The sequence below is a fragment of the Lissotriton vulgaris genome, chromosome 8 (assembly GCF_964263255.1).
Source record: "Lissotriton vulgaris chromosome 8, aLisVul1.2, whole genome shotgun sequence".
Classification (NCBI taxonomy): domain Eukaryota; kingdom Metazoa; phylum Chordata; class Amphibia; order Caudata; family Salamandridae; genus Lissotriton; species Lissotriton vulgaris.
In genome coordinates this window covers 468,001,705-468,013,895 of record NC_141696.1, presented here as the reverse complement: position 1 = coordinate 468,013,895, position 12,191 = coordinate 468,001,705, and the positions used below count along the sequence as shown (strand labels likewise).

General features: G+C 44.2%; 1 protein-coding gene across 1 annotated transcript in view; it reads right to left on the bottom strand.

The window, feature by feature from the left end:
- Positions 1-12,191, bottom strand: part of TXLNG (taxilin gamma) — a 290,841-nt gene that overhangs the window by 94,474 nt on the left and 184,176 nt on the right. Inside the window, exon 6 of the mRNA XM_086934258.1 lies at positions 10,018-10,137. Within this exon, the coding sequence (XP_086790384.1) occupies positions 10,018-10,137 (120 nt within the window). The remainder of the gene's footprint in view (positions 1-10,017; positions 10,138-12,191) is intronic.

The window sequence follows — 12,191 nt, the reverse complement described above, 5'->3', positions numbered from 1 at the left end:
CCCATCAACCTTGTAAGGACTATATTAAGATTCCACACTGGAGCTGGTGGAAGTTTTGGTGGTATGACTCTTTTTAGTCCTTCAATGAAAGCTTTGATCACTGGTACTCTAAATAACAACAAATTAGGTCTATTTTGTAGATATGCAGCAATTGCCGCTAGGTGTAGTCTGATAGAGGTATAAGCCAACGCTGACTGTTGCAAGTGTTACAGATAGCATATGATGTTCTGTATGGAAGCATCAAGAGGGTTAATATGATTGTTACCTAAGTAAATAACAAATCTCTTCCACTTAGCTGCATAGCAGGCCCTTTTATCAGGTCTTCTAGTCTCCCTAATTATATTCATACATTCTGGCGGAAGGTTTAAGTAACCAAACTCTAAGACTTCAGGAGCCAGATTGCTAGGTTCAGTTGCTTGGGATCTTGGTGTCTAATTTCTCTAAGGCTCTGTGTGAGAAGACTGGAGGTTAAATGTTGATTTTGATGCGAGACTAGAGATAGCTCCAACAGGGTTGTGAACAATGGTTGACGTGCCCATGTGGGAGCTACTAGGATTAGTGTGAGAGATGTTTGCCCGAGCTTCTGAACCACTAACGGAATGAGTGGGAGAGGCGGAAAAGCGCAGGCAAATATCCCTGACCAGCTCATCCATCGTGCATTGCCCTTGGATTGCGGGTGTGGGTACCAGGAGGCGAAGCTTTGGCATTATACGTTTTGGTGTGTGGCGAACAGGTCTATGGAAGGGACTCCCCAACTTTGAAAGTACGGGAGGAGAACCTGAGGGTGGAGTTCCCATTCATGTATTTGCTTTCTCGGTCTGCTAAGGAGATCTGCAATCTGGTTGTTCACTCCCGGGAAGTCTTCCGCTAGAAGATAGTTTGTGGTGACTGGCCCACCTCCAGGTGTCTTGGGCTAAGTGTGACAGTTGGAGAGCGTGTCCCCCCACCCACCCCCCGTTTTCTATATGTAATACATAGCTGTCATGTTGTCTGTACGAACCAAGACAGCTTTGCCTCCAGGTGAGTATGAAACGCCTTGAGAGCTAGAGAGATTGCAAGCTGCTCTAGATTAATGTTTTGAAGCAACTTCTGCTGTGGACTCCACAGGCCTTGCACTGTGTGTTGTAGAGGAGCTCCCCAGCCAGTGAGGGACACGCCCGCTGTCAGTACTATCTGTGGAACCGGGTCTACGAAAGGCCCTCCTTTTGATAAATGTTGTGTGTTCCACCACTGCAGAGAGCGAGGAGTACGGCCACTTACCAACACTAGGTCGGTCAATAGACCTTGTGACTGGTTCCACTGACTGGCTAAGCATTCTTTTTATTGAAACAAGCATTGGTTCATATAAGCAATAAAGAGGGCACCATAAACTAAGTAAACCATAAGGATGTGTGGAGCACAAGGATTACATTACAACAAATGAAGGGAACATCACAGGGTAGGGGGGCATATGGTTCAGGGTATTCAGGCGGCGTACAGATCGCACACCAATAACTATTCCAAGGGCTCCAGACACATGCACACTTTTTGGGGCAACGCCTATTGACATATGTCATCTTCTCCCTAAACATACACCAGTCGAGATCTCTCTCCCAGGCCTCTAACGTGGGTGGTGCAGCCGCACCCCACAACTGAGGAAGGTTTCTTTTCGCTATCATGAACCCCAGGGTGGCCCATTGTGTCTGGTGAATGTTAAGATCTGTAGGTTCACAGATGTCGCCTTCGGTGTAAGACGGGTATGTAGTACTGTGAATATTACCTTGTGTACCTAGTGCCAAAAAACGCTCACAAATTTGCATTCCCATGTGATGTGTAAAAAGGTTCCTAGGTGGCCGCATCCTCTCCGCAGTCCCCATTAACAGTGTCTCACATGTGGATCAAGCGAGGCCTGGTGATGTACACACGGTGGAGGATTTTCAGTTGTACCAGTCTGAGGCGCGCCGGAATTGCGACAACCCTAGGAGAGAACACCATTACCTACCAATCTTGGTCATCGATCTCGACCCAGTCTTCCGTCCACTTTTCCCTCAACACCTGGAGGGGGTCGGTCATCTTATTTATTCTTTTTTTTTATATATATTAGGGAAATCGTCTTTTCAGGGAGGTGGCCATCCAGGATTCTGTCCTCGAAGGGTGAGGCATCAGGAAGGATCGTGCCCACTGGAAAGAGCGTTTGTAGTGAATGGCTGATTTGAGCATAGCGGAAGTATTCCATTGATGCTAGTTCATATTCGACCTGTAGTGTGTTGAAGGATTTGACCCTCCCTTCCCCCAAGAGGTCTTCAATTTGCGTGATGCCAATGAGGTCCCATCTGTCAAAGCCTTTTGTTCTCCAAACGCAGCCCAACGATTCAGAATCCCAAAGGGGTGTCGCCAACATTAGTTTACGTCCCCACCCAAGAGAGTAAGTACCATCATGCCAAACCTGAACCGAGTGTCTGGTGGGGCCTTTAAGATATATCTGTTAGGCCGCGAGTAGAGCGCCCGGTTATAGTTCTCTCCAAGTAGGAGCCAATTGTCCATGGCGTAGCCTGGGTTGTCGACCAGCCCATAAGTGCCATGGTTTATGGCAGCTAAATGCGCAGCCCAGTAGTATTTTTTAATGTCTGGAAGGATTATGCCTCCATCATACCATCTCAGTAATTCTCTCTGAAGGTCCTCTATTTCTTTAAAGTATTGTGGGGGTACCGGGTCAAGAGCGTTTTGCAGGACATAGAGAAAACAAGGCAGAGACATTATTTTAAACAATGCAGCTCTGCCCAGTAGGGAGAGGGGTAGCGATTTCCAGCTTCTTATGTCTTTTTTGAGTCTGTGCAGTTACGGAAGGAGATTTCTGGCATTCAAACCGAGGAGTTGAGAGATAAAAATGCAGGAGGTATCTGAACCCCGTTTTGTTGATCTGGATCGGGCAGTCTCTAGGGGGAATAGGGGGATCTCCCTTGAGGGAAAATACCAAGGATTTACTCCAATTAACCGCAAATCCGGAGAATCTACCAAACACTGCCAGGATATCCAGGATCACAATCAAGGAGTTAGCCGGGGGGGGCAGATAGAGTAGAATGTCATCTGTGAAGAGCAAAATGCGGTCTTCCCATCCGGGGGAACATCCGAGCCCCCATATCATCTGGTCCTGTCGAATCCTGGCTGTCAATGGCTCTAGGGCAAGGGCAAACAGAAGGGGAGAAAGGGGGCAGCCCTGGCGGGTTCCACGGATGAGTGGGAAGGCAGCTGACAATTTGTTGTTGACTACAACCTGCGCCAGGGGTTCCCGATACAAAAGACTTACCCACTGAATGTATTTGGGTCCAATTCCCAGCTTTACCAGTACTGCCCAAAGATACGGCCATTCCACTGTGTCGAATGTCATGGTCACGTCTAGTGACACAGCAGACTCCTGTAGGGTTGAAGCTCTACCCAGCACACCGTGAAGCCTGCGTAAGTTCAGGGCAGTGTTCCTGTGCGGTATAAAGCCAGATAGGCCTGGGTGCACCAGGGTGCCTATCACCTTAAGCAGGCGGGTAGCCAGAAGTTTAGCCAGGATTTTAGGTTTGGTCTTGAGGAGGGAAATCTGTCTATATGAGGCGCAGTCAGTATGGGGTTTCCCCTCTGTGTATTGGGACTATAGTGGCAATTCTCTGATCTCTTGGTAATACATTGTGCTCCAGCGACTCCTCAAACATCGATTTCAGGTACGGTGCGGGTTTGTCGAGCTTTAATTCATAGAGCTCAATGGGAATACCATTTGGTCCCAGAGCTTTACCCGTTTTTAGTGCACCTATTATTGAGCAATCTTATCTGCGGCCAGATTGCTGTCCAGAAAATCACAGTCATCTGCGGGTAGGCAGGGGCGCTTAATGTCACGTAAAAGTTCTCGCAAGTCTTCGTCAGAGTGGGGAGTCACAGTCCAGTATACCCGCTGGAAGTGGGTGGCAAATTTGTCTACTATCTCTTGGGGTTCAATCAAAGAGGAGCCCTCCCCATCTTTCAGTTCAGGGACTAGCCTGCTCGCTAATTCTTCTCTAACCAGGCTATTAGTTTCCCTGCCTTGTCGCCGAGTTCATATATCCTGCCCGGACGTTTTCTGCTCAGGAGTTTGGCTCTATCTGTGACCAGGGACTTGTAGTCCTGTTGTTTCAGGCTCAGAAGGTGTAGTTTCTTGAGTGTCACTCCGGCTTCAAGATCACTCTCAAGCCGATAAGACGTCAGCCTCTATATCTGAGATTTTCTTTTGTTTTTCTCTCTTTGCCCCGCAGAGTAAGGAACTGGGGCGAGGAGACCGATCCCACATTTTCGGTAAAGTAATGGTCTATGGCCTTGAGAAGGTCTGAGCAAAGTTTTGGATTCTTGAGATACCAGGGATCAATTGGGGCTAGCCTACCCACTATGACTTGACGGAGTACTGGCTAAGCATTCTAGAAGTGGACGCATGTGCAGTCTGGCATGGGGGACAATTATGATACAAGATGCCATAATTTCAAGCAATTGCATATAAACCCAAGCTGGAATCCAATGATTGGGTTGAAATCAGAGAACTAAAGCCTGAATATTTTGAATTCTGGCAGGTATTGGCTGGTTGGAGATGTGATTTTGTCACATTGATTGTGAACCCTAGTTGATGTAGTAACTGGGTTATTCTGAAAGTGTGCTGAAGGCATTGCTGGTACGTGATGGCTTTGATGAGCCAGTCATCCAAGTTTGAGAAGACTTGGATGTTTTGTCTTCTCAGGTGAGCAGCTACAACCACCAGACACTTTGTGAAAACTCTGGGGCAGTGGTGACTCAGAATGGGAGTACCTTGAACTTCAAGTGTGTACCCGCTACCACGAACCTGAGGAATTTGCGATGAGCAGGGTGGATTGGAAAATGAAAATAGGCTTCTTTTAGATCTAATGTACACAGAAAGTCGTCTTTTTGCAGCAGAGGTAATATGTGTTGCAGTGTCACCATGTCGAAATGATTTGACTGAATGTTAAGATTTAGTTCTCTGAGATCTAATATTGAATAGAGAGAATAATCTTTTTGGGGGATTAGGAAGTAAACAGAGTATACTCCCGACCCGTGATGATGTGGTGGTACGGGTTCTATAGCTCCTTTTGGAAGTAGAGACTGAACCTCTTGTTTGAGGAGGTGCAGGTGATCTGGTGAGAAGTTTGTGTGATTTTGGTGGAATGTTGATGAACTCCAGGCAGTAACAAGAACGATTAATTTGTAGTACCCAATTGTCTGTTATTGACTGCCAGATTGGTAGGAAATCTGACAATCTTCCCCCGACAGGTGTTAAGTGGTGGGGTGGGGGGGGGGGGGGGGGGGGGGGGGGGGAGTGGAGCCAAGTCACTGATTTGTAATGGAGGGGTGTGTGTGTGTGTTTGAACCCCTGCCTTTGCCGTTGTTACAGCTGTAACCCCCTCTGAAGTAACCCCTGGATGGAGAGGGTTGGTTATTGCTCTTATAGGTGGAGGATGTCACAGAGGAGGTATTTTTAGAGCCTCAACAGTAAAAGGAGCGCCGAAAGGAACCGCAGCTTTGTGCTGACTGAAGGGCTCCCATCAATTTGGCCACTTCAGTGTACTCCTTCATTTTCTCTAGTGAATAATCTACCACTGGTATTTACCGCTCTAGCAGCAGTATCTTCAGCATCTAGGGTAACATCTTATAGCACTATTGGAAATAAGTTGCCCTTCACGCACCAGGTCTTGTGCCTTAGATCTGTGTTCCTGGGGCAAATATTGTATTAATTGCTCCATCTCGTCCCAGTGCGCACAGTCATTTTGTACTAGCAATGCCTGAGTGTTGGAGACACGCCAGAAATTGGCCGACTGAGAGGCCACCCTTTTCCCGGAAGGATCAATAAGTGTGGATTCTTTACCCAGGGGTGGAGCATCTCCTGTTGTCTTGGATTTGGCCCTTTTCCTTGCATTGGACACAACCAGGGAGTCTAGTGGAAACTGACCTTTTATATATACTGGGTCCGATGGTGCTGGCTTGTATTTTTTGTCTACTCTAAGAGTAAGAATACAACCTCTGACAGGGTCGTTAAAAATGTCATCTACATCCCTTTGAGCATAGGTAGTGTATGTGATAATCCCTGAGTGGTACTGAAGATTTAAAAGAGAAAATCCTATTCTAAGGACTCCTTATGTAGCTGCACCCCGTAGCAGTTGGCAGTTCTACCCAGTAACTCAATGTAGCCTACACAGTCATCTGGTGGAAAGGGCTTGTTAGGATATACATCAGGATATTTGCTCGTGGGCAAACTGGTTTTGTAATCATCCCATGGGTCTTGCATTGGTTGAGTATCATCCCCATCCCCACGGTCATCTCCATCATCCTGGTTGTCAGGTGAATGTGGTGGTGAATGTTCAGGTGAAATAGGCTGAAACTGAGGTGAAGGAAGAGGAGGAGGGGAAGTGTTAGTTCCAACCTTTCTCTTCTTTAAAGGAATGTGGTATTCTTCCTCTGTATCAGTCCTCCTTTTTAAAGTCACTTTAGCAATGATATGGCCAGTTTGAGGATGAATATACAGCACTTTTTGTTTTGGATCCTGTTTGTCGATCGGAGCGTCAAAACTGTCTTTTTGGTGTTTTCGGCACATCCGACTGTTTAATTGTTGAAGGTTTCGGTGCTGAAGTCTTGGATGTTGATGTTTTCGGATATAAAGTGTGTTTTGGTGCAGAATGGTGGGGGTCAGTGCAGACTTGTGCTTCGACCCTGAAGTTCTCGGCTCCGAACTTGATTTGGAGAGAGTCTTTTCGGAGTGGGAAGGGTTTTTGGTAGTCTTCGGTGCCGAGCCAGAAGGCAGGGCGTCAGAAGCGTGGTCTCAGTGCCGGCCTGAACGCGAGGGTTGGACCGGAGCCTTTTTCTTTCATGGAGTTGGGTCTTGGAACGAGGGGGGAGCTGCACTCGCGGTACGTTGTCTGTGTGGAATGTCGCCCTCTTGGTCGAAGTCGAGCTCTGGGATGGCGATCGGCTAATGTTTTTCCTCGGTTCCCATGGCCTCACGAGCCTCTTTGTCCGAAGATGTTCATAATGGAGTTTGTGTGCTGGCTCTGCATGCCACGACGTCGAGCCCGAAGGTCGCGAAGCCAGGCATACGTTGCAGTCCTGTTCTCTGTGTTTGGGGGACTAACACAGACTACACACTTCGTGTGAGTCAGTGCGCGGGTATTTTGCTTGACACCGAGAGCAGAATTTAAAGGGAGTTCGTTCCATTGACTGCGGGTCGGCCCGACGGCCTTCCACGAACTTTCCGGTGGAAAGTTTTGTTTTTGCAAGTAAATACAATACGGGATAAAAGGGAAAAAGCAATCAAAAACAATACCGTCAAAGGGGGGTTTCTTGCGCACCAAGGGAAACCGAAGGAACAGTGTCGAACCAGAGCGCAGCGATAGGTGTCCGAACCCGATGGAGGAAAAAACAATCTAACAATGGAGTCGATGCCCATGCGCACTATCATTGAAAGGAGGAGTACCTACCCCGTTTCTGGAAAGACTTCTTTGAAGAAAAAAAAATGTAAAAATACAGACCCAACACTAGACGGCAAGCTATGCACAGCACAGCATGTGATTTACAGCACGCGTGCCTCGAAAATGCAATTTAAGACTTCACACAATTGCATAAGGGTGGTGGCAATGCAGTGTTCCACTGATTCTCAGACTGTATACTACTCCCTCATAAGGACAAACTACACACTGAAGTAGGCTTCAACAATAGCCTAGAGCTAGTGGCACAACACCCATCCCTAATGGAGTTTCACTACATCCACTTGTTAGTCCACGCTTTCTTGAAATCTAGATGAATAATCTACAAAACCATCACGACTGGTATCCTTGCCTATCTGGTTGGCAAACTCATCAACTCTAGTAGCTCTAAACACAACCTAAGCACACAATCATCTAGAAACAATTAATAGGCCCATCCATTCAAACCCATAGGGTTTCACTGCAACATCTATTTTGGAAGGCAGCCTTTGTAGTTGCCATTAATTTGATAGGGTCAGTAAATTACAGCCTCCCTCAGCTAATGAACCATATACAGTTTTAAATTCATGGAGGGGAGTAATAAGAAGGCATTAATCCTTTCTTCCAAATATAGTCTAAGAACCTAACATTAACTAAATTATAACACTACCTGTTTTCTTTAGTTAATAATCTATTAAGCTGAACGTTCCTTACATTTATGGGAGGCCAGGAAAGTTTCTCAAACAAGGCTAAACTGATTAAGTCTTATGAACTACCGCCCAATAAAGACAGGTTTGGCTCATCGAAACACTTCAATTCCGATGGATCCTGAATTGTAACTCTGTTACCTACTGGATAAGAAACCTATTCCTATAAAGCCTAAAGAACATTTTACAATAGGCAAAGCAGGCACTACAACATGGTTAAAATATATTCTATTACCTGAGATTTGTAAAGTGCCACCTTGTAATCGGTCAATACATTTACAAAGAACTTATGACTTGTTTCCGACAAGGGCTGACTGGATAGTAGGTCAAGCTACTCCCAAAATTCTATCTGCTTAAGACAAGTACACATTTTTCTTCAGCGAACCTGGCATTCATCCTTGGTGGCCACAATTTGCACTTGTAGGGGTCTGCTTACTACATTATTCTAACATGTATGACTATCAATGAAGACCCAACAGTGCTGAAAAAATGGTTATTTGGAGACCTTGTTCTGCATCCTAGTGATCTTCAATACAACAAACACGTTTATCCTCAGCGTTTCTCAGCTGTAAGGATGAATACAGTTGAACATGGGTTCTTTAACTTAGCACTTCAGATCCATCAGAAAGAACTAGCTGAGAGGAAACAACTTCCATACCACCTTCTGGGATTGGAAACATCTAAGCTTCTAAAGGTCAAAGGCAATATTTGATGCACTATGTCAATATGCCTTATAAAACCTGCTTTTACCATCATTCAACATACCTTTTAGCAGCACTCTTGGATTTAGATGCAAAGTAGCTTTTGAATTGCTACAGGAGTTTACATTTGGGAAAATTTATTACATTTGTACGCCTTTATCAAAGTATTCCGCAGAAGGTATTCTGGGGTCTCCGCAAACAGCTGGAAATTACTCTAACATTTATGACTTCAATTAAGATCAAATAAGGCGTACAACAAATATGTATCAATTTCTTACTATCTTTATATTCACTGCTCTCTGAATTTCTTATTTTCCTGTATTAACATTATTTATTCTCAAAATACCTTCCTTTTTTCTCACTGTTTTTTCACGCTCCTGTTCTTTCCCCATTTCTTTCTTTATAATAACTTGCTGATAAGTTTATTTTTATTTCAAGGAAGCATCATTCTACAAGCTTCTTAATTTACAATCAGCATGTTCATGTGGTGTGCGCAGGTGGATCTGGTTAGCACATTAGACCCAAAGAAGTACTCTTTCAATGCCGAGATCCTGTAGCCCCCCCAACTGCGCTTCACAATCCAGCCTGCTTTGTTCACACGTTATGTATCCACTCACAGTCAGGCGTGCTGCGCTACTCAAGTTGCACCCTTGAATGAGGGGTGGAGGTTGGCACCCCACTCGCATTTCCTCTAACACCGGGGTCCCAGTTAACTATAGCAGTTCAATTCTGTCTGACAGACCTCTTTCTTCCCATACATTCCTCATTCGCCTTCCTCCTGTCCTTCCTTTTCCTGATGAATTTCCTTTCTTTGTTCTTTCTGCCTACTCCGTTGATTTTTTCTTTCCTTCATCTTTTACTTACTTGCCTTCCTTCAACCTTCTTCCCTCCCATCCTCTATTATTTTTTCTCCCTCGTTTCATTTCACCCTATCCTGATTCATAATTTCACTTTCGTTCTCTTGACTCCTTCGACCCAACAGGCCCCCACCGATCAACTCTCTAAGGCTACACTGTACAGTGCTATTTCTGAGCGCTGCCCAGACCTGTGAACAGGCCTAATGATTAACTCCTCAACTCCTCCCCAATGCACAGACCGGGGGTTTAACTAGGTCACTGAAGTAACACAGGTTATGTCTTAAAATGTACTCACAAATTCCCTTTCCCGCTGATGTTTCTCTTCAGCCTCTCTCATCAAATGTGTTGTCTGCTGAAGTTTGGCATCAATCAGCTGCTGCTGCAACTCCTTGTGCTTAAACACTTTGTCAATATGCTATGGGCAGAGCAGAGCGCACATTAGCATAACTTATTATTAATATTCACACAAATATTCAATTAACATTTCAAATTTAACATGCAAGACGCTTTCCAGTGCAGGGGTAACCACATATTTCAAGAATATTTCTAAATAGATATATGTAAAGAACAGAGCAAAATTTGAAGGAAAAAAACTAAATATGGCAGTACAGAAAGAGGATTGAAAGTGTACTTGATACGTAGATTGTAACTTTTTTTTATTCTTTTACTTCCTTTGTTCTTTACTGTGGTGTGCACAATTATATTTATAGGTCACCACATAAAAGCAACGTTATTCATCTGGTTTTGCATCATCAACTTCTGTCACCATTTCAGCTAAAAGCCCTTATTCATAAAGTGCACGTTTTTAATTGTGCAAATATATAGATACAATTTTCGTTAATCCATAAAATCATACATCATTTCAACTGACTGTTTTCTCTGGGAAACATTTTTGTTCAAGGCAAAAGAAATATCAAACTGTCAGCATGAACGACTTACATCAATATATAAAAGGTGATGTTTCACAGTACATGAGTTTCTAACTCTTTCCACCACACAAAATAAATCCTTCATAGCCCATGCGCCCCCAACACACAAACCCCACTTTGAGACAGTCAAGCGCCCAAGAAAGTAATTTGATTACCAAACTTGACTGCTGTATTGTGGCCCAGGAGCACCAATGGTAAACAAGAGAATTTGTCCATGCAAGATACTACCCAGTTATCACTAACTGCTCAGGAAAACGCACTGGGTGCATGGCTTATGACGACATCATGCTGATACACCATCATGCTGCCTCAGAAAAATGTCCAGAAGACTAGTAAATGTGACATAGTAAACAAAAGAAGATGGATGGCCAATTTTATAAAGTCACCTGCGTGAAATTTATCTCGACTGAATCTTCTTTGATATGTTTAACATGTGGCAATTTCATTGCCTAATACAGTGTTAAATTGTATTTTCTGGCAACAAACATATGGAATGGCTTCTTACTTGTAATCTTAGGATTGCTCAGGGAAAGCCCCATTGAAATCAAGCATGTGTGGTAACCCAGAGCACTTCTTTCAAAGTCACTTTTTTTTCCAGTATCTTTGTCTTTCTTTGGAAAACCCAGGAGATACATGCGACACAAAATTGAAGTTTCTGCAGCTTTAAGACAGGCTATACTGCCAATTCCATACATTTATGTTAAAAGATGGTCAAAACAGCCTTTAATAAGCCACTAAATACAAGCAAAAGTGACTTTTTCAGACATCCTTCAGATAGGTTTTCTTTTCTTTTCAAGTGAATGATGGGGAAGGACAGGGCAATATGACTGAAACAATGAGAATAGAATACAGCACCTTTCACAGCACCCTGACCTCCATTGTCTTAGCATGCCCTCCAGGTGTCTATTTACCCAGTTCTTCCATTGTGGAAGAGGGTGGGTTGCTTATGATTTCAATTGAAATTTCCCAAAGAGAACTAGGATTGCAGGTAAGAAAACATTTCTTCTCTCTCAGGGGCCCTCCATTAATAATAATAAGCATTGAACAGAAAAGCAAACGCATCCCCCAAAAACCTACGAGGGAAGTGATAAAGGTACGCTATTTTAGCAAAGCGATTTCTTAAAGAAACTTGCCCTACTAGTGAATCTGCTCTCTCAACCGAATCAAGATAGTAGCCAATTTACCTCTGATGCAATGGGTTTTATGTTTGCCAGGTAAGGCTTTGTTGTCTCTCTGGTAACACAGGATTATGCAGGAGACAATCCATCTAGACATGGATTGTTTAGACGGGGCAAATCCTGTTTGCAAAGGACCATATTTTACAAGTATTTGTTTTGATTTTCTCAAAGGTGTAGTCTTATCCAGATAACATTTCAAACCCTTTTAACATTGAGTGTGGAGAGACCGCTTTGCAGGATATGCGGGGTTTTGAAAAAAGGTATAGGTAATGAAATCGTTTGACATGAAAATCCAACACTACTTTAGGGAGAAATTTCGAATGGGTCCTCTTCACTACCTTATTACTATGAAATACTGTGTA